The 23,016-nt window shown below is 43.4% G+C and overlaps 1 protein-coding gene across 1 annotated transcript; it reads left to right on the top strand.

The window, feature by feature from the left end:
• The first annotated feature begins 221 nt into the window (after positions 1-221).
• On the top strand, positions 222-22,284 carry LOC133423845 (ATP-binding cassette sub-family D member 2-like). The gene is made up of 10 exons (XM_061714168.1): positions 222-1,207; positions 3,378-3,558; positions 5,117-5,238; positions 14,217-14,379; positions 16,528-16,622; positions 17,671-17,816; positions 19,206-19,351; positions 21,015-21,099; positions 21,178-21,303; positions 22,074-22,284. Exons 1-10 carry the CDS (start codon positions 314-316, stop codon positions 22,276-22,278), a joined length of 2,163 nt encoding a protein of 720 aa, XP_061570152.1. The 5' UTR covers positions 222-313; the 3' UTR covers positions 22,279-22,284.
• Positions 22,285-23,016: the final 732 nt, after the last annotated feature.

The following is a 23,016-nucleotide window of genomic DNA, read 5'->3' as shown; positions in this document are numbered from 1 at the left end:
TCATACTCGTTATCTATTTCTGTTATTGTAAACTTGTAATTGTTTGTTTGTTTGTTGTCATGCTCGTAATGTGAAATGTGCTTTATAAATAAAATTGACTTGACTTGACTTTTATTTCGGTAGGGCCAAACCGGAAACGTGGTTATTGTAATGCGCATGAGCGGCCACCGGTTCAAAAGGAAGACGAGCCAGCGGCAGCAGCATGTAGCGGTCCACCTCCTCCTCCTCCGCAGCCATCACCGCCTCTCCTCCTGCTCGCTCCGCCACCGCGGCTCTGCTCCGCGGGATGGGTGTCGACCACTAACGTTAAAACATGTCGGACATGCTGGACGCGGTGTCCGCGGCTCGGTGGCAGCACTTAGCCCGGCGAGCCGCGCTGCTGGCGGCCGCCGCCTACGGGGCCAGGGCGCTGTACCCGCTGCTCCGGCGGCGGCTCCGCCGGGACAACAAGACCCCCGACCCCGGGGGGGAGAAGGGAGAAGCCGGCCCCGCCTCCGGCCCGGGGGTGAACGCCGAGTTCCTCCGGCAGATTCTGGAGCTGGCCCGGATCCTGTTCCCCCGACTGCTGTCCCGGGAGCTGCTGCTGCTCAGCCTGCACTCGCTGGCCCTGGTGTCCCGCACCTTCCTGTCCATCTACGTGGCCAGCCTGGACGGCAAGATCGCCAAGACCATCGTGGAGAAGAAGCCGCGGCGCTTCATCGTGCAGCTGGTCCGCTGGCTGCTCATCGCCATCCCCGCCACCTTCGTCAACAGCGCCATCCGCTACCTGGAGTGCAAGCTGGCGCTGGCCTTCCGCTCCCGGCTGGTGGCCCACGCCTACCGGACCTACTTCACCCAGCAGACCTACTACCGGGTCAGCCACATGGACGGCCGGCTGGCCAACCCGGACCAGTCCCTGACGGAGGACGTGATGATGTTCTCGCAGACCGTGGCTCACCTGTACTCCAACCTGACCAAGCCCATCCTGGACGTGGTGCTCACCTCCTACACGCTGATCCGGACGGCGCGGGCCCGCGGGGCCAGCGCCACCGGGCCCACGCTGCTGGCCGGCCTGGTGGTGCTGGCCACGGCCAAGGTGCTGCGGGCCTGCTCGCCCCGCTTCGGACAGCTGGTGGCCGAGGAGGCCCACAGGAAGGGGTACCTGCGGTACGTGCACTCCAGGATCATCGCCAACGCCGAGGAGATCGCCTTCTACAGGGGACACAAGGTGGGTGGGGTTGCCATGGTTACCGCTGGTGGAGGGGATGTGCAGGCTGAATGGGACCATTCAATATCAGCATCAGTGATAAAAGTGATAGGATATAACATAAAATAATGTATAAAAACACAAGTATCAGAAAAAGATCAACATCACTGATAAAAGTGATCAGATATAACATAAAATAAAATAATGTGTAAAAACATAAGCCTCAGAAAAAACATCAGCATCAGTGATAAAAGTGATCAGATATAAAATAAAATAAAGTGTAAAAACATAAGCATCAGAAAAAGATCAGCGTCAGTGATTAGTGATCAGATATAACATAAAATAATGTATAAAAACATAAGCATCGGAAAAAAGATCAGCATCACTGATAAGTGATCAGATATACTGTAACACATAACATAAAACACAAGCATCAAAAAACAGCATCAGAGAAACAAAAGAACAGCAAAAACATAAAAAAGAAACACAGTAACATAATGCTAGCTGACTCTTTTTCAATTTTATTTATATAGCGTCTATTACAACAGAAGTTGTCTCTAGCATCTTTCCAGAGACCAGAACATGACCCCCGAGCAATATTACATAAACGTAACATAAACAATGGCAGGTATAAACCCCCTTAGTGGGAGAAAAACCTTAAGCTAAACAGTGGCAGGGAAAAACTCCCCTTTAGGAGGGAAGAAACCTGGACCTGGATCATGAGGGGGGACCCTGCTGCTGAAGACCAGCTGGGCAGAGCAGGAAAAGGGAGAACAGATAGAGAGAATGAAGAACAGAAAAAAAGAAGAGACACAGACACAATGGCTAACTAGTGTAATACAGGGATGACTATATAAACATATGTAGACAGCAGACACTGAGATGGTCGGGGGGGGGGGGCAGGCCAGGATGTCAGCAAGCATATAGCAGACATCTACACAGACAGGTGGAAACAGCAGTGGGATGATCAGAGGGGGGGAATGCAGGTCAACATGTAGCTCCTGAAGCTCCGGCCTGCAAACATGCATAGAGGAGAAATGTCAAATGTATGACTATGTAATTCAGTGTGATGTTGATGGTAGCGGGATGGGGAATGGGGACTACTAACAGATTTATGTTGGCTGCATTTCAGATGCAAAGTTGGGAAGAAATACACGCTTGTAGGATACAAGAGACTTTTCTAAATGCTGTACTGGTTTTAACCATTGCTTAATTTATTGCAATCTCTTACACAATATTTAGAGCACATGTACAGCATAGCAACATATCCACTGGTGACAGAGACATGCACACAGGACTATGTGTAGATAATATAATCCAAACCTTTTACTTTCTTGATGCTCTGCCCATGTTGGATTCTGAGGGATCTGATGTTTCTCTGACTTTCCAAGTTGGAATTCCGATCTTAGTCATTTTAGTTGAGACTTCCGACTTGGACTTGGAAATCCATACTTCCATGGAGAAACAGAACAGCGTCTCATCTTTGTGTCAACCTAACCTCAGCTTGTTACTGCTGCGGGTCGCATAACTAATTTATAACAGTGTACACAGTATTTAGCAAACAACTAAAACAATATCACCATGACAACACCATATTTGCTTATTAAAAAAAGGAAACGGTTGTATAAATGTCTGACTTAACGCAAACAAAATAAGATATTGATGTTATAAACAGAAATAGTAGCCAACTCTACTTTTTTGAGGCGAATATCCACCATGTTGGATTCTGATTTTAAGGCAGGTGAGATTTTACTGACTTTATTAGTTCAAATTCAGACTTAGGGGGGTGTTCTGGTTGAAACTTGAACACTGTAAAATTTGAATCTGATCTGCTGACTCCGCCCCCTACAACCGTCTGCCATGAACAGAACTGTAGAACCAGGTTGAAAAGGGACTTTTTGTACTTCATATCTGGTATTTTCCTGAAAGCATACGACAATCATTTCATCAAGGGCTCATATACAAATTGTATTTAGACATTTGATGTTGAACATTTGGATAATTCTGTTTTACAATTATGAGATATCAGTTCAAATCATTTGACATTATCAGCTGCAATATCAACTAATGACAAAGTCCTTGCAGTGTCACAATATTGTTCATCAATGCAATTATCTTGTTATTAAAGGAGTCTGACGATGCTTCTTTGCCAGCACCGTCAGCTGATGTAGTATTGCGCTGTGTCTTGCAGGTGGAGATGTGTCAGCTGCAGAAGTGCTACCGGGCCCTGGCAGATCAGATGAACCTGATCCTGTCCAAGCGCCTCTGGTACATCATGATCGAGCAGTTTCTCATGAAGTACGTGTGGAGCGGCAGCGGGCTCATCATGGTGGCCATGCCCATCATCACAGCCACCGGCTTCGCTGATAACGGTAGGAAGAACCAGCTCATGCCGCCAGCGCTTCGTCCTGCAAGATCCCACTTAAAGTCTGACCTCCTCTGTATCTGATGTGTGCATTTAGCCTCTTATTGAAAATGTAACTGTAAAAGTTAGTAGTACTTCTCAGATGCAGGGCTCCAGACTGCGACCAAATGCTCGCATTTTGCGACCAAAATTTGAGTATGTGCGACTGAATTTCATGTCCACTCGCACACGTGCGACCAGTAAATTTGCCAGTGTTTTTTTTTTTTTTTTTTTTTTACACGTTAAACGTGGAAGGAGTGCCTCAATGAACCCCCATATTTGCAGGCCAATGAGTGTGAAAGGGAATGAGTTGGGGGATCTATTTATTTATTTATTTTTTTTCGTTTAATTTCACCAGCTCAAAGCAGGTATTACGCCCGGACGACATTTAATGCGACACAACTCGCTGCCGCCGCGGCGCGCACATAAAGTTAGAAGAAAGAGGCGGCGGGTATGTTTGGTTTTAGTAACATCATGCTCAGGCCATGAGTCTGCAATGGCCCAGACGGGAGACACATGTAGCTCAGTGCTTAACTTTTATTTTTAATCCACTCTATATTCTTCTGGTTGTTCTCCGATATGTCCCCCCTCTAAAGCCTGATTTATGGTTCCGCCTTAAATCGACGCAGAGCTCTGCGTTGTTGTAACGCGGAACCATAAATCAGCCTTCACCCGGTACATACATAGGTTTCTCTAAACATCTGTCCCCGCTACAGTTTTAACTAAAAGAAAATGTGCTCCAATACAGCAGGTCTCATAATTTTATTTTGAACACTGCTTAAAATTTGCTTGACACAAATGAAAGTTAAATTTTAACACGTGGGAAAAACACCTAACCTTTTAAGTGATGTGTGTTGTCAGGTGTAATGGCATTTTTAGGTTAGACATAAGAATATTTCTTGGTAAGATCCTTAATTATTTGAGTGAAGGCAGTGAATTTGGTCAAATGGTGTAAGTTCAGGGTTTTAGTAAAGACACAAGTAGGGAAATGTTATTGGCCAGTACCCCCAATATTTGTACATTTGTTAAGTACTGTGTTTAACAGTTACATTCATGGCTGAAAGGTTACTAAGCACTTTGTTACCAAGCACTTTTTTATCATGTGAATGTATGTTTTTTTTAATATATAATGACAGCAATGGTGCTGTCAGTTTACTTTATGTTGCGGCATCTTTAAAAATGCACAATAAAATGTAACACTGCATTTGAAACAGCACATTGTGGTAATTCATTAATCTATTATGAAATACGTATTACTAATACACTGAAATGTAGTAGAAATGTAAACATTTGGTTAGCGTGTCGATAAACGATGTGCGCTCCTAAAATTTCTGATTGTGCCCCTAAAAATTTTCAGTTAGGGGCTACTGTGCTCCTAGTGAAAAAAGTTAGTCTGGAACCCTGAGATGTGTTTCTGGCATAAAATAAATCTCTAACCAAGTCCACTTAAAAAAAAACAGCACATTTCTATGTTGTCGTGATGCTCAGAAGCCTTACACAGCCTTCTCTCTTTTGTCTGTCTGCAGAAACAGCAGAAGGACAGGCTCACTTGATGGTGAGCGAGAGGACGGAGGCGTTCACCACCGCCCGTAACCTCCTGGCGTCAGGAGCCGATGCCATCGAGAGAATCATGTCCTCCTACAAAGAGGTACAAACATTGTATTCATAGCTGCAAAAAGCAGAGTGTTATACATAAGATTTAAAAGCTTGTCCCTTATTATGATGTAATAATAACATTTGGATCAATAGAAAACGTCATTCCACTTTTGTTCAGAGCTGAAAACAAATCTGTTGTATCATATTTAATATAACTAATTCAATAATCGGGTAATTCTTTGTAAATTTTCATGAATATTATGTGTTTTTGAGTTGAGCTTTGTTGTTCAGACAAAGCAGAACTTTTAGTTCTGGATACTAGTTTATAACAAACAAAATAACCATCAAGCTGAGCTGAGATTAAGATTGCTAGTGTAGATTCTCAGTCGTCATGGTAATACTGAGGGGTTTCAAGTACTGTCTTTTACATGGAGGTTAGGTTCAGCCAACAAAAACAGTGTTGTTAGGTTTTGGAAAACAATGTGGCTTTCCTTGAAATTATCTCTTTCTTGCGCTGTGTCTTAAAAGAGAAAATGTGGTGTATTTTAACTTGTATTTGACCAGTTTAAGTAACTGGTGACCTGTAAAAAGCAGCTGCACAGCAAGTTACTACAGATGTCATCGGTACTGCAACAGTCCTATTAAACTGAGTTTGTAACACGATGATCGGAGTGGGCACCATGTGGCTTTCCAGTGACAGGGGTTCACTCCTTTAGTGTATTGTGCAGAGGAAGTTCAAATGTGAAGTAACATGTACGTAAAGCTCAGTTGCATAAGTGTAGGTTATTTACTTAACTACAGTGAAACTATGTGAAATCTCTTGCGCAATCAACTGAGAAACGGTTTCAGTATATAGAAATGTGCCCATTATACTCCTGTTTCTGCGGTGGGGCTGCATGACGGTTTCCTACACTGTAGCAGTGTCTTTCTGGACCTGGCTAAAGTAATTGTTGTTTTCTGTTTGGAGTTTGGTTAGGTTCCCAGCAGAAACAGAACAAATGAAAGCATCCAGCTACTGTCAGCTTTTTGAATCCAGGCCATGTGACATTGGTACTGTTTCTTAGATACTGTACTTGGCTTTTTTTGTTTTTTAATTTACATGTAAAATGACTCACATCCGTCTCCTCCTTCACTGGAAAACTAAAGTTCACCCTAATGCTTTCCCTTTCAGCAGGTAGTAAATGACGGTGAAATTCTCAGCAAGTCTGAACGCAAACTCAAAGACCGTCCAAACACCAGCAGTTTCAGAGAGACAGTTTCTGGACAGTCTGACTAACTTTAGAAACAACTGCTTACACAAAATATACATTTAACCCCTGAGAAATAAGATGGCAGCGCTTATGACTTCATGTTTTCTTAACATCATAAAACATAGTTGGTAAATCCGCTTCTACTAAGGAAAACATTCATTCAGGAATAGTCTCTCTTTTTTTTTTTTTTAATTTGTGAATCACTTCTGAATGTTGAGTAAATAAGATTTCGATCGATGTGTTTTCCAACACCCCCACATCCACTGCTGAACTTCTCCCAGAGCACGTTATCTTTCTGAAGGAATCCGTCAAACGGTGGTTTTGCAGAGCTGAGGCACGTAAGGGCTTTAGAAGAACGGGCGGTAAAAGAGATGGATGCACGGGACGGAGCAGCGCTGGTTCTGAATGACCGTCTGACGTTTACCGTACTGTATGGACGCCTTTGGCTGCACGGGGAACTCTAGCTTGAAAAAAGTGATGAAACAAATGAGTGAATGAAAGGCCTTGTTCATTGAGGGCCAAGTCCCGGATCTCTCACTGCATTTTAATCCGAAAAAAAAAAACCAAGTGAGATCCATTCATGCGCCTGCTCAGTGTGGCTGCATTCTGGTCCGTAAGAGGATTTAGCTGCTGCACATTGGTGTCGGAGGTGTGTGACAGGGTGGGAACGGGCCTGTGAGCCAGCATGTATGCGTTTCAGCCTCTCAGGGACACGTGGTGCACGAGGGAAGGTCTGGTTTGTTTGGGGATGAAGATGTCTTATCTGTCTGCGTCTGGATTTCCCATTTACCACTTTACATATATCCAAATGTGCACACGGGAGAGTAAACTGATGCAACAAACCACCAAAGCCGGCCGCAGCCGTGTAGCGTGTCTGTGACTTGTATTGGTGTTTGAGAAGCACTTTCTGGGGATGGGTTTGAACCTGCGTGTTGGGGGTTTGTGTTTGACTTGAGCGTCGCCGTGCGCAGCAGCAGCGAGTCCCTGCATGCTAAGTGATGCAGGAGCGAGCCGTTTTCTAGGCAGCAGAGAACATTCCTGAGGAAGGGTGTCTGGCCCCCGCCTCCAAACACTTACTCATCCTGTGTGCTTGTTTATTAGTTTATCTTCCATTTGCGTCTGCAACAAAAAACCCCGTCTCTTTGTGTCTTATTGAATCTTTATAAGTGAAGAAATGTCCTCGCAAACGGCTGAGTGGACCGATGTATCCACCTATGTATCTATATATGAATAGATATACAGATACACAGTTTACTTTCATCTGTTTTTTTGAGTCCTTATGAATTTATGAAAAGCTAAAAGTCCAAGTACGGCACTTTTAATGTTTCTAATGAGTATTATGTTTCAAAAGCTGGTTCAAGCTTCGTCTATGAAACAGTAATTAAAGAGTTTCAAAATGCTACAGCTCTGGCGTGTTCCACTTAGTATCGTTTACGGATTATTTCGCCACTGCAGGCCGGATTGTTGCCATGACGACACAACTGAGTCCATCTGGGTCTTTGTTTGATTTTATTTCTTCAGTGATTTTAAAGAAACGCTTGGTGACAACCATCAAGATGCAGTCTGCTGATTTCACGGTGCTGTTGGTCGGTCAGCAGTAAAACCTGAGCTGTGTGTGTACGTGTGCACGTGTGTGTGTGTGTGTGTGTGTGTGTGTGTGTCCAGAGCTCCTTCTTTCAGGCTTAGCCTTGCTGTGAATAATCCTCCATCTGTTGATGTTTTAGACCTCCGTTTCCTCCCACTTTCCCTCTCTTTCAGCATTTCATATGTGAACGGGAGAGGATGTGTTTACATGATTTATAGTCTGCAAATGCACTTGTTCAGTGTGCTGTTAATACCTGGTGAAGATGCTTTCTGCAAGCGTGTAGCAGTCTCTTGGCTCATTTAGCATTCACTTAGATGGTTTCTCTTTAAAACGTTTTTTCAGCAATAAAACATAATTTCGAAGTGAAAAGTCATGCTAATTTATTTGATCCTGTCACAACAAAGGAGAACAACCACAGGAGGAGTCGTGATGGGAGGCGATTGTGATTTATTTTGGGGCAGCAGAAGTAGAAGATTCATTATATACATTTTTAAAAAATGCCAGTGAATCAACTTGCATCACAGTGTCTAAGTTGGTCAGCTCTTAAACTCTCCCGCTCTCGTGATCACAGTGAACTTCCTGTGACAGCTTCTTTGTGCCGATATGAAAGGGCTTTGTTTGACCCAGAGGCAGAACCGAGGAGAAGCCTGAGGAACACATTGCTGTGCAGGTGTCTTGGAAACATTTGAAACTAAAATGACTTCAAAGAACAGAGGCAGGAAACGTATCATAAGCAGATATGCATCAATTATCAGCTGGTGATCAGAATCGGAAGTCTCTCTTGTGTTGATTGTTTCTCTCAGCCAGTATTGGTTGCTGATGTCGGCCTGGTTTTTTTCCCCCCTTTCCATTACTAGTTGTTGTATTGGCCGATACAGCGCACTTATTCGACACCAGTTCCATTTTTAGAAAGTTATTTAAATGTAACGGTTTGTCTGTCTGTCTTTCTTCCTCTTTCGTGTAATAGGTTCTTCTTTGTGCTCTTTCACACAATGGCTACTTAAAAGATTGATGAGGTGGCTCGTATAGCAGCGTTTGTTCCTCCTTATTAGGTTAAATGGTATCAGATGGTGCGTTGATGTAAATATTTTGTCATCGGTAAGAACATCAGAGTCACAGGGGGAGTCATGTTGTTGGAGATTTTCACTTTTAGTGATTAACAACAAAGACAGAAGCTTTTACAGCCTGTAAATGAAGAAAACAAAACGTCACCCTGCTATCTCTAATAATTATAAGGTGTATTCAGAATGCGGAATGCGGGGACCTCTGAGACTCGGGCCTCTCGGGACCTGAAAGCTGTTGGAACGACGTTGGTACCATCTCTGGTCCAGTGAGGCGTCACTGCCATAAACTGAGAAGCTGTCGTCAAAGAAAGAAACCGTTTCCTTTGAAAAGATGTTTGTTAAGCAGAGAAACTAAAGGTGTTTTTGGGTTGCATCACTGGATGATGCTGGGTAATGTAAACGCACGCCGTGTTTTTTGTCACCTCGGCCTTGAAGGTGAGTTGAGGGGAGGGAAGGCGAGTCGAGAGATTATCTACGAAACAAAAGGCGAGTCGAGGGGTGTTAGATCTGTGAAACAAAACCTAACCTGTGTGGGTGTGTAGAATGACATACTGTCCTAATCAGCAGAATGTATACGCCGTCAGACAGGTGTAGACTTCTAAACGAGGATGGATGAACATCGGGATCAGAGTTTTTTGGCCGGGTTTTGCTTCTTGCAAAGCCCTGGTTTGTTATCTTTGTGTTCACTTGTTCAAATAATGAATCATCCTTTGTGGTTCTGGACATACGTTGGTTTATGGCGTCCTCGGCTCCGAGGCTGAGCAGCTCTGGGATGCCTTCGTTTCCCCAGTTACTCAACTTGCTAATACAGACTCTACCTGAAACCTCCTGCTGCTGTTCTTACTCTCATCAGCTAGTTTCTTATTTTATAAAATAAGAATAAAAGAATCAATAAAACCTGCCCTTGTGGGTTACGTGATCTACAAAACCCTCCCTTGACCCACCACCCCGGTTAGTTCTGTGTACATTACACCTGACCCGCAGTTAAGACGACCCTCTGAGGTTATTCTCCACCGAGGGTCGGTCAGTGTAAAAAGCTCAGACTGGATCCTCACGTTAAACGCGGTGTGTCTGCCTAAAACATGCAGGGTGGTGGCCCCCAAGGACCAGAATTGGGCAACGCTGCCTGAAACTGTCGGATAGTTGGAACTCAGACACAACTGGGTCTTTTGACATTATGACTCCAGAAACCACTAAAAAACAAACGCTGTGAAACAATTAAAGCAAATTTTGTTTTTCATGGTGCCAAGAAACTAACTAAATTAGACTTGGTATGCTCAGTACTGCACATTACTTCTACGCCACTAAAGGAACTATTTTAAGTCTTAACCCAATGTTGACATGTCCAAGTTCAGAGGGAGTGAACTTCCTCTCAGAACTATATGTTTTGCTGGTGACCTTTGGCAGCGCGCTGTGTGACCACTGTGGGAGCAGAGATGTGACTGGATGAAACACCAGGCAAACATATCTCTGCTGCCACGCACGGAGCCTGAGAGTTCTCAGAAAGAGTGTGTGTATGTGTGTGTGTTTAAAATAATCAAGCTGTGTCAACAGCCTGCATTGTGTTTCTGCAGGGTGCATTTGCTGAAAACCAAAGCAACACCCTGTAGTTACACGCAAGCATAAAGGGCCACATTTTCCTCTTTTGAATATTTAAATATTTTATTTGCTTGAATTTTGTTTTCTTTGGGTTAGGGTTTTTCCCACAGTTAACTGTTTATATTTGGCTATTTTGTCAACTTCACAATTATTTTACATTTTTTAAATGTGTTTGGTGTAGGGCTGAACGATTTTTGAAAATAATCTAATTGCGATTTTTTTCCTCAATATTGCGATTGCGATTTAATATGCGATTATTTTTTTCAAGGTCCTGTTCTCATGTATTTTTCAACCATACAAGCAATAAATCAGTCTGTTTTATAATAAACAATGCCAGATGTATTTAAAGCAGAGATTACCACAATAAAGAAAACAAATCTGTGCCTTTACCTCTTTAACACGTCTACACATGGGTCGTTCTCTCTGAACCCAATCGCACGACACCAAACCGGGTTAAACTTTAGCCAAAACGAGGCGTAGTTTAATAGAAAAACACAGAAAAACTCCCACAGGGAACAAAAAACCTTCCTCACAGGCAGTACTCGAGTTGTAAAAAAAAAAATCAGGGGGGATGGTGGATTTTATCATATGGGGACAGATAATTTGTGCTGATTACAAATAATAAAATATATAACAAATAATACAGAATACAGAAATACTGCAGGAATGACATAGCAGCAGTTAAATGCAGCCTTCTGTAAGCTTTAAATATCCACTGGGCTTACATCAAATACATCAAAACACAACAATAAAAAACAGTTTTCTAAACTTATCAATATGACTCTGTCCTTCACAGGATAAGTAAAGTGGATCACTGCAAAAACTCAAAATCTTAACAAGAATATTTGTCTTATTTCTAGTTAAAATGTCTCATTTTAGTAAAAAAAAAAATCTCATTACACTTAAAACAAGACTCATCACTGGAAAAAACAAAATTTTTCACCTGTTTCAAGTAGATTTTCACTTGAAATAAGTAGAAAAATCTGCCAGTGGAACAAGATTTGTTTTGCTTGTAATAAGAAGATAAATCTTGTTCCACTGCCAGATTTTCCTACTTATTTCAAGTGAAAATTTACTTGAAACAGGTGAAAATTGTTAAATAAGTTATTTTTCTGGTGATGACTCTAAATGTTGAAATAGCAATAAAACCACATTCATTGATGAAATGACATAAGGGATGGAAAGGAGGGATTGCAGTTTTACAGGGGGGATGATTTGGACCGTTTTTTATTTCATCCCCCCTCAACTCGAGTATTGCTCACAGGAAACTCAGAACTTCTTCATAAACAACTCAAAAATCACAGAGAGAAAAAAAAACACCAGCAAACTAACAAACAAACCAGTAAAGCTCACAACGAGTTAACAAAACGAACCATTAATGGACAACTCGCAGCTGCTCTTTACCTTCTCTCATGAGCTGAAAGGGCTGCAGCTGGTTTAAGGCTGATTTATGGTTCCGCGTTACACCAACGCAGAGACTACGCCGTAGGGTACGCGGTACGCGCATCGTACGGAGCGCGTCGCCGCGTAACCTACGGCGTAAGCTCTGCGTCGATTTAACGCGGTACCATAAATCCGGCTTCACAGCGCGACCGTCCGCCCGGCTCGTGCTCGGCGCGCAGCTCCTCGCCACGCCGACTCCGCGCTCATATATTTAATACATTTATAAAGCCCATATAGTTATAAAGCCCTGCCTGGCCGAGCCTTAACACTGAGGCCATGGTAGAAACAGTAGGTTACACGCGGACACGCGGCACTGTTGACTTTTTTTCCCCTGCCGGCAACGTGACCAGATCACGTGACTGGTCAAATCGCAGCCTTTGCGGTTAGAAAATCTCGTTTTATCACATCGCGATATTATCGCAAATGCAATTAATCGTTCAGCCCTAGTTTGGTGTAACTTCTGTCCTGTAATATTTCATATTATTGACCAATTCAAATTGTACGTCTTTATTTTTGATGTCGCCATCAAAATGAATGCTGGGCTGCTGGCCCCTTCTTATTTTATAAAAGAATCGAGAGGTATTAGGCCCCTGTGACTGGCGAGTCACAGGGGCCTGAGCTGGCAGCTGGTGGCAACGCAAATACTTCATGCTGCTTTGCTCTTCCATGCCAAACTAAAACTGATGGCAGTACAGTACAGTAAAACGTGCAACAAATCATGTTTTTAGGACTTAAAAGTCAAGCTTACTGAAGGAAAAAAAACATCCTCTAACACTTGCATGGCAGCACCTGTGTCCAACTGGACTCTCAGCAGTCTGACCAGCACTGATCCAACTGGATCCTCCTATGTGATTTCTTGGTTGTGTTGTTCTCTCAGATGTAAGTTGCTTTGGATTTAAAAGTGTCTGCTAAATGAAAACAGTATGTGCTAAGTAACTAAACTGACAGTTTCACGTTTGACATTATAGATGTAGACTGTCAATCAAAAGACCAGGGCCTGCATTTTATTTATATATATATATATATATATATATATATATATATATATATATATATATATATATATATATATATATATATATATATATAACATGCACACTTTTGGAGTCAAAGAACTGCAGTTTTTGCACCTGTGGCAAGATGGCTGTAACAACTTGATGTCCCCATAAAGATATTAAGATAAACATATGTGTACATTTAGTTTGTTTATTTGTAAGAATCCCCATTAGCTATGCCCTTAAACAAAGCTAGTCTTACTGGGGTCCACATTAAAGAAGAAAACATTTAAAACATACAGTTAAAAACAAGATGTAAAGAAAGAAAACAAAATAACACGACAAACCTACATTAAACTTTACCATACATGTAAATCATTATCTTAAAGCAAAAAAAACATACGGTACATGAAACATTCCAATATACAGTAAAACATCATCTAGGCCATGAAAATCAGATCAAAAATACACCTTCCCCTGTCCAGTATGTATCTGTATAAATGTGTGTGCGTTTATGGTATCCTGTACAAGGTGTTTCTTAATTTGCTTTTAGAATATTGATTTCTGTGTTAATTTACTAATACGCAGTGGTAAAGAATTCCATGATTTCTATATTCTATATATAATCTATCTACATTCTACTATATGCTTCAGAAAATGAGTGTTTGGCTTAGGAAGTGAAAGCGGCCCTTTGTTGCCTGTCTAGTGGCGTATGTGACTCTAGATTGTGTCTTAACTGATTGTACTGATATAATGGAGTTTTGGATTGTAAAACCTTCCATATTGAAAACAGAAGTGGAGCATTCATTCTGTCCTCAACTTTACTTACAATAAAATAGTAAAACAAAATTATTGCTGATGGCTTTTTAAAAATCTAATCAAACAACTAATTGTTAACTAAGGTTAACGCTCTGGAGAAAGTTTCCATGTCCTTCGTGGCAACAGCATCCCCTCAGGGTAGTTGCTCCCTGACACACGGTCACCGTTATCAGCACTCATCCCCGACGCTGACCTGTGCCACACAGTCTGACCTCACAGTTTTCCCTGACGTGTTCATCAGGATTGATCTGTGACCCCGTGTGTTTGTCGGACAGGTCACCGAGTTGGCAGGCTACACGGCGAGGGTCCACAGCATGTTCATGGTGTTCGAGGACGTCCAGAAGGGCATCTACAAGCGCTCCACCGTGTCCACCACCACGGCAACAAAAAAGAAGACCAAGCCTGAGATGCACATAGATGGGCCGCTGGAAATAAAGGGTAGGCCTCTGCTGCCGTGTTCACGCAACACCTCCACCACGCACATGCCTGTGCAGTGGTCCCCAACCCCCGGGCCGTGGGTCATCTGGTACCGGGCCGCACAGAGAGAGAAAAAAAAAAAAACATTTTTTTTTTTTTTTATTAAAAAATAATTTCTGTAGAATCCCGGACTGATGATGGATGACTCTCAAACTGATGGTTCACAATGTTTTTATTCCTTGGATGTAAATACACAGCAAACACACTGTAAGAGCTATAAAGGAATAAAATAAAATAAAATAGTTAGTCTTTCTACATTCATATAAGTTTAACTTAAATACAGACCGACGCAGCTGCTCGCTCGGTTGGCAATAAAGCTACCACAATACATGAGCAACCAGACTCAAGCTGGACATAAATACGGTATAAAATTTGCACAAATCCTCATCAGCAGGTGCTTTTTGTGTCAGTTAGGCTCCACTTTGGCATTCCTGACACTAGTTTAGTCTTTCAGACACACTTTCTACTGCCGTTAAACTTTTACCGTTAAAGTCCGAAGCGCCAGATGTTTACGAGGTCTCGGTGAGACGCCTTCAAAATAAAAGCACTAAATATCGGTCTACCTAATATGTAACAATAAAATAAAAGCCTGGCTTTAAATAACGTTAATGAGAAAACAAACATAAAAACACATTTATAGAAACACTGATATTATAGGTAATTTACAATTTCCATTATTTCATTTTATTTCTTCAAAAATGATGTTTTATTATTATTATTATTATTATTATTATTACTACTATAGCGAAAATACCACAGTTTTTAATGCCGGTCATTTTATTTAGTTTTTATCAGCTACACCTTTTAGATTGGGCCGTGAAAATATTGTCAGACATTAAACCGGTCCGCGGTACAGAAAAGGTTGGGGACCACTGCTTTAAAGAATATTGATTGGTTGAAATCAGTCACTTAACCCGTATGTCCTGGCCTGTCAGTGTGGTCCATCAGGGGTTTATTTTAGGATCTCTTCTGTTTAATATGATGAGATTCAGCTGGACTGTTCCTTTTAAGACTTTTGAGTTTCTTAACTTTTTGGACGTTTTAATAGAGTTCTTGACAGAAAGTGTTGTACAAGTCAGGCAGAAAGTTAATCTTTAGGTTAATTTGTCCAGTGGAGTCTGAGGAACTGTGTTGTTGTACAATGTCCAACATCGTCAGCCTAAACTACCTCTGCTGAGATTACTTCAGTACTGCTTTTTACTAAAAAAAACCCCATCTTCTTTTGTGGCTTTGTGTTGGACTCACTCAAATCTCATCCTAATCTTCTCAAATCATAAAGACTTTGTGGTTCCCCATACTCGACTTAAAACTCAAGATTGTAAGTTACACTTCCACAAAAATAGTTGACTAAACATTACTTGCTTTTTTTACTCTTGTCATCATTCAGTAGATGTGTTTCTCTTTTTCTGATGACTCTGTACAGCTTAGTTTATTTACACTAACCCGTTAAAGGCAGGGTAAGGCATTCTATTGAAAATAAATAATTAAATAAAACTATCTTGATTCACAGCCCTGGCTCCATAAATAGGAAACAAACAGTAGGAGCAGCCTGAACTCCAGTCCATTCAAACATTTCTCAGGCTAATCATCGAGGGGGCGGTTCCTGCTCGTGATCTCATGTTGTATAAGGGAAGACGGGCTTGAGAGGATTCATGATGGGGCCTGTTTTTTTGGGGGGGGGTACTGACCAAAACCCGCTGTGTTTTGTCAAAGTTTTGCTTTAAATATCAACAAATGTGATGTCATCCAAAAATCACTTACCCTACTTTTAAAGGATTGCATCATATCTGCTATTTATGTTGGGTTCTTCCAGAATCTTTTTCCAGTTCTGTGGAAACAAAACCACCTGTTTTCTTAGCTTAACATTATAAAGAAAGAAGCTGCTTTCACAGTAGAAGTATCTCGTGCAACCACCCGTTTGCCCTGAGGATAGACCTCATGTTTATCAGTGCTGCTAAGCTAAGAAATACAACCTGAAAACAGATTTTATTTAAGTTAATAGTCCTATAACAAATGTTGTGTACTTTTTTACTTTGTTCCTTTTTCTTTGCTTATACATTTATCTTTATTTCTTACTTTTTTGTGTATTTCTACCATCCTCCTCTGCAGGTGAAGTGATTGACATTGACAAAGGCATCGTGTGTGAACATGTCCCGATCATCACACCGAACGGAGACGTTGTAGTGTCGGGCCTGAACCTAAAGGTGAGTGCTATTTTAGCTGGGTTGAGAGTTTGTGTTGTGCATTAACAAACTCTCTCGTGCTCTGATTTCGTTGCTCGTGGCCTGATGGGGTTGACCTCAGTTTCAGCTGTTCACTCAAACAGACTTCATGTTTATCAGCATTTAAGATCAATCCCCTGTGGTCTTTTTATTGTTGGCGTCTAAATGAGATGGAGAGGTTTTTGTTGGGCTTGAAAATCACAGATCGGTGCCAGCTGGTGTCGGGCATCACTTTCTGAGCCGTCTGAATTCTGCACCGTCAATATAAATCTCTCAGGGAACTCCGCAGCCTTCAGTCAGCACATGTTTGTGTTGCTCTTGAACGTTAAAGAGACTGAGGCCTCGCAGATCCCACTGCTCTGTTCTCCGTATCTGGATAAGTGAGTTAACTTTTATTTCACTGCTGCTCATTTGACACAAGCCTGGATATTTCCGTTTTTCTGAAGCTGTCTTGCAGCTTTAGGGACTTTAACTGAGCCTCAGTGATAATCTATACATCATAACTACAAAGAGCTTAACACAGTAAGCAAAGATTAGATAAACTACAGTGAAACTCAGGATAAAAGAATGAACAAAGTAGCAGCTGAAATGAGATAAGATCAGCGAGACGGTAGGGAGAGGAGGATGTTTGACGTAGGACGGGATGTTTTCAGCTCGGGATTGAAAGAAGCCACTGATTTGGCCTGATTTATTTCTCCTGGCAGGGTTTTGCAGCCTCGGGGCTGCAGTTTCAGAGCTCAGCTACCCGTTTAGTCATCAGTCAAGACGCTGCAAGTATGTTGATGAAAGATCTGCAGCAAGCAGTGAGGATATGTGCTGCTTCGTAAGATAACATGTTTGATGTCAACGTGAAGAGACGTTTCAGGACTTTTAACTCCTCCTAAAGTTTAAGGAACATGGGATATTTCTTTTTGTCAAACTGATTTCACATCTTGTCCCTGTCAGAAGGCTGTCATGTCCAGGTGATCTGGGCTAAAGAAGTGATTCTTGCCTCGTCTTCAGGGTGTTTAATAAACGGTTTCCCTCTCAGGTGGAGGAGGGCATGCACCTGTTGATCACAGGACCCAACGGCTGTGGAAAAAGCTCCCTGTTCAGGATCCTGAGCGGCTTGTGGCCCGTCTACGGCGGCCGACTCCACAAGCCTTCTCCACAACACATGTTCTACATCCCACAGAGGTGAGAGTCGCTGCACGGGTGCCGAGTTTGAGTGCTGCCGACGGAGATACGCAAGCTCCAGATAGAGAGAAATATTTACCGTCCCGGCGGCCTGCAAGACTTTCAACTTACAATCATTTCATGGTCACATGATAAGGAGCATAAAACATCAGTGTTTTGCTCTGATAAGTGTCTGTGTTTTTCTTCTAAACGCAACATTTGGATGGTGAATCCCAGTTTTATCTCATCTAGGGTTATCAAAAATGAACTTTGCCAGCTGGTTCTTAAAACTGGAAAGTGTTTGTGATTTCATGATCGTCAATAAATGCAGAAGTGATGTCATCCCACCGTGGACAACGTGGAGCGGTTTAGAAGTAACCCAGAACCCCAGACCCGGTGACCTTTAACACAGTGAACTCAGACTTAACGACGTCATGGAGAATATGGTGAATGTTCAAAATAAACTCCATGAGTGGGCATGACTTGTACACTGACATGAGTCTCAGAAGAGAAGCTAAAAAATACATTTTATATGACATGTATAATTCTAGATTGCCATGGCCTCTAAACCTACGTCATGACCTCTAAACCTTCAGTATTGGTCTTTAAACCTACGTCACGACCTTTAAACCTTTGGTATTGGTCTTTAAACCTTCGCCGTGGTCTCTAAACCTTCGGGTAAAGGCATACGTTTGCTAATCCAGCTAAGCAGGCGCCACAGATTGGAAATGCTCCCCATGAGACCCCAGGATGGAGCAAAACAATTCGTTCTTGCAACAGCTGAGAAAAATCCATAAAGACAGAAAAGCGGGCCGCGCTGCCTGTTACACCATCCGAAGAGTGAGTGGCGACACCTCAGGAACAGAAATACTTCACCCACCTGTAAGCTGATAAATGTCACCAGCGAGAGAAGAAGCAAAAAAAAAAATGTTTTAAATTTCAGTATACATTTTTCTACAAAACGCATTCCTTACTGAGAATTACTTTTCAGTCGATGTGGATTTTATCAGATTAAGGATGTCTGGGATATTCAGTGAAATGTTTCTGGTTTTTGAACTTTTCGAGAAAGAAGCTATTTGATTTCGAGCCAGGAATTGCTTTTATATCGTAGCCAGTAACCACAGAAGATGGTTGTTTCAAAGCGAGATGGACGAGCGTGTCCCAACTCCGCTCAGAGGTGCAGACTCGGCCGACTCCCTCCCGCGGAGCGGTGAATATTTTATACGCGGGATGAGACGGCCACCTGGTCGCTGTAACACAATCCAGCCCGGGTGTCTGAACGGGTCTGTCGTTTCAGTGTGAGGAAGCTGTCCTCCCCTCGACAGAACCACCTACTCGGGCCAGAACACAGCACATAACACAGATAAGAGCAGAGAAACAGGAGATAACGGCGTCTGTGTGTCCCTGCAGGCCGTACATGTCCATGGGAACACTGCGGGACCAGGTCATCTACCCAGACTCGGTGGAGGACATGGCCGCCAGGGGGCTGAGGGACACGGAGCTGGAGGCCATCCTGGACATCGTCCACCTTAACCACATCGTCACCAGAGAGGGAGGTAGGTGGTGCAGATAACTTTACAGCTGGTTCGTCCTCGGTGAACGTAGCAAAACCAGACTTCTGTTAAAAGAAACCCTGAAGATGCAAATGACTATCTTTTAGATATCCAGCCCCCTCAGTCGGCTGCTGTTTCCAAGGCAACCGAGAGAGAAAATCTCCCTGGTGAAGCCTGTGGTTTTCCCTGAGGCCTCCTTCTACCGGGACCGGTCTCCATCAGGTGTCAAACCTCCTCACCTGACTCCTTTTAGTCTGGAGGAGCAGCGGGAGGCAAATCAGTTTCAGCAAGAGGGTTTACTCTCACGTGAGGAGGGTTCAGTGGCAACACTCCAACTGTTGTGTTTCCACAGGCCACATTAGGTCCTGAAGATTTAATTTCCCTGCATGAAATCAGGGCTAATGAGCTCCCAGGAGAGCCAGACGTGGCCAGATCCAGATAGTAGCCTGCAAACATTAAAGTTCTGAACTTCAACCTTATTGTATCTTAAGGTTGACGTTTAGAGAGGTGGATGTAGAAAAAAAAACAAACGTGCAGTTAGATGTGAGTGACCGTTGTGGGTTTTCTTTCTTTAATAGACTCTTACCAACAAATGCCCACGTGGAGATGGCTGAGCTCCTTACTGGCAGCTTGTGATTTGGTCTCTCCGTTACAGCCCACAGCTAATGCACATCCAGATAAAACACTTACTGAGGAACAGAACCCTCTGAAAGGCTGCTAGCAGGTCCATTGTGTTGGTCTTAATCAACACTAGGGGTGGGCAAAAATATCGATATGGCAATATATCGTGATACTTTTCCAGCAGGGTGATGATCTTGGTTTAACACCAGTTTAGAGACTCCTTTTTCTCTTTAAGATGTGACGTAGGAACCAAGTGCATTATGGATGTCTGCTGCTGCCACCAGCTGGCAGAAATGTGAGCTATGTGGGTTAATGTGGACTTGAGAACATGCGTGTCACGTGTTGACATGTAGGTGCAGGACTGTATCTGTATCTGCAGAAAGATGGAGAGTGATGGAAACTGGTGCCCACTTGAACTTTCTGTTCTTAAATCCCCCTCAAGTCGAGTGATGAGCAGCTCAGTGAACTTGAGTCGTATCAAGCCCAATGCAACCTCCCCTCAGGTCAGAGGTCCATGATGTTTTTATATCACTTTTCCTCCAAAGTTGCTGATGCAGGTAAACAGCCACGTCCTGTGCAGCACCAGTCGTCTCCACACACCTGAGAGCTGGTGGGCTCGTGTCGGAGATCAGACCGGGTCACGCGTTGGGTTGCCTAAACTCGAGCGTGACGGATTGGCATCCGCTCTCCCCGCGCTGGGGAACAAACCGGGCCATTGTTTTAAAACCCCACTACTGTACGAGGCTTAATGCTGCAAGAGGGTTTACTGTATGAATGGCTGCACTGTGACGACGGTGGGAAATGTCTTGGTTTCACACACAAATGAACCCGTCTGGGAGAAGTTATAGACAACATAAAGTTCCCCGATGCAGTTTAGGTTACGCCCCCTTTTGCCTTATTTGTTATGTAGCTGTTTTCTAAAGGTGGATCTGTTGATTCAAGCTTTATTGTGAAAAGCACGTTACTTCTGTGATGAATCCCCAGCCACGTCAGTTCCAAGCCCGAAAAAATGGAGGGTTCACGTGTCTTTTCTCTCTTTTTCCAGGCTGGGATGCTGAGCTGGACTGGAAGGACGTGCTGTCTGGAGGTGAAAAGCAGAGGATGGGCATGGCTCGCATGTTCTACCACAAGTAAGGAGGACCAGCCTCGGCGTCTCATCGCTTGGAGAGGAGCAGTAAATGACCTTGTTTCCACTCTCGTTGTGTCAGGCCCACGTACGCCCTGCTGGACGAGTGCACCAGCGCCGTGAGCATCGACGTGGAGGGGAAGATTTTCCAGGCTGCCAAGGATGCCGGCATCTCCCTGCTCTCCATCACACACCGGCCCTCCCTGTGGTAAGAGCTCGCGGCTCCGAGGGGCAAGTTCAACCTAGAGGTGTTGAGATCAAATCAGGGCTGGAACTCAGGGTCCTTAAAAAGTCTTAACAAGTCTTAAATTCCATTTTCCTAAAAAGAAAGGCCTTTAAATGTCTTAATTTGTCATAAATCTCAATCCAAGGGTCTTAATTTTTGAATCTTAATTTTAGAGGGAATTTATTCAGTCATCATTAAAAGGTTTTCCTACACTTTGAAAAGGGAAAGTTTATTTAATTGTTTGGAGGAGAATCTCCTGCGGAGCTGAAAAATATAGGACTGGGCGGGTTGATAAAATGTGGGCTGCTTTTCCTGGTTTTTACAAAATATTTACTAAAAATTATTAACAAAAAAGTTTCCATTATGGCAGAGAAAAGTAGAAACTTGCACAATAAACTCACTGATATTTTATCTGCTTTAATCTACTCAATTTAATTGTAGTCTTTGTTTGGAGCGTGAACTTTTTGGCTGTGGTTTTGTGAAGCTTCATTTGCTTATGCCTTGAAATCTATTTTGCATTTAGAGAACGTATGATTTGGGCTGGTTTTTCATTATTTTGGTGGGTTTTACGTCACGTTTGGAACCCATCCGCCAGATCCGGCAACCTCTACCTCAGCGCTGGATTTTTTAGTGACTTGTATTTTTGGTCTTAAATTTGGTTAGAAAATAATATTAAAACGTCTTAAATTTAACTTAGTCAAACCTGCAGACCCCCTGGAAATACCGTTGAAATGCTTTTTCTCTGCCTGCAGGAAGTACCACACCCACCTGCTGCAGTTCGACGGCGAGGGCGGCTGGCGCTTCGAGCAGCTGGACTCGGCCACGCGCCTCTCCCTCACCGAGGAGAAGCAGCGGCTGGAGGCGCAGCTGGCCGGCATCCCTGAGATGCAGCATCGCCTCAACGAGCTCTGCAAGATCCTGGGGGACGACTCGGTCCTCAAAACAGCCGAGGAGTGAAGGAGGGGGGGGTGAAGATGAGGCCCGGCGGGGGAGACGAGAGGATAGCAGTGGGAGGAGTGGGAGACAGAAAGGCTCTGAAAGAACCACTCCAGCAGGGGTTTGTTCCTGTGTTCTTGTGTTCTGGTTTTATTGTTTCCTCCTGAATACGGCCGGTCCAGCCTTCGAGCTCTGCCTTCTCTCCTCCCTCGTCTTTTCTCTCCTACCCTCCTTCAGGCCGAGGGGAGAACGGAGCGCTTTCACATGTTTTACTCCCCCCTGCAACACACGACTGAATATTCAGATGAACATTTCTAGCGGCCGGTTTTAGCGTTGTGAAACCGGATCAGTAGAGATGATGATGGAGTTGTGATTTTATAGCACTTTACTCTGCTTTCAGAGGGCTGTTTATACTTGTTGTAGCCTGTGGTGACCTGACGTGCAGCTGCGTTGGAGGAGGCTTCAACCCAGAGCCACTATCATTTCCAGACCAGTATTCCAGCTCCGGTGTTCAGGAGCGGGCGTTTGTCTTTACATTTCAGATTCAGCTTTAGATTGTTTTTTGCATTTATCAAAACAGTCCTTTTGTTGCGTTTGTGTACCTTTGAGCCTTTCAGGTCTCGTTAGGCTGAAGCGGGCGCAGATACACGCTGGTTCGGGGCTATTATTAGAGCGATTAGTGACGCAGGCCTGACTCCTGCTTTGTTGAGCAAACACAGCGAGCTCCTCTTCAGAGGGCAGCGCGACGCTGGCCGTCTC

Source organism: Cololabis saira, chromosome 23 (assembly GCF_033807715.1).
Source record: "Cololabis saira isolate AMF1-May2022 chromosome 23, fColSai1.1, whole genome shotgun sequence".
NCBI lineage: Eukaryota > Metazoa > Chordata > Actinopteri > Beloniformes > Belonidae > Cololabis > Cololabis saira.
The sequence above is the reverse complement of the archived record's forward strand: the minus strand, read 5'-3'. Positions and strand labels throughout refer to the sequence as shown.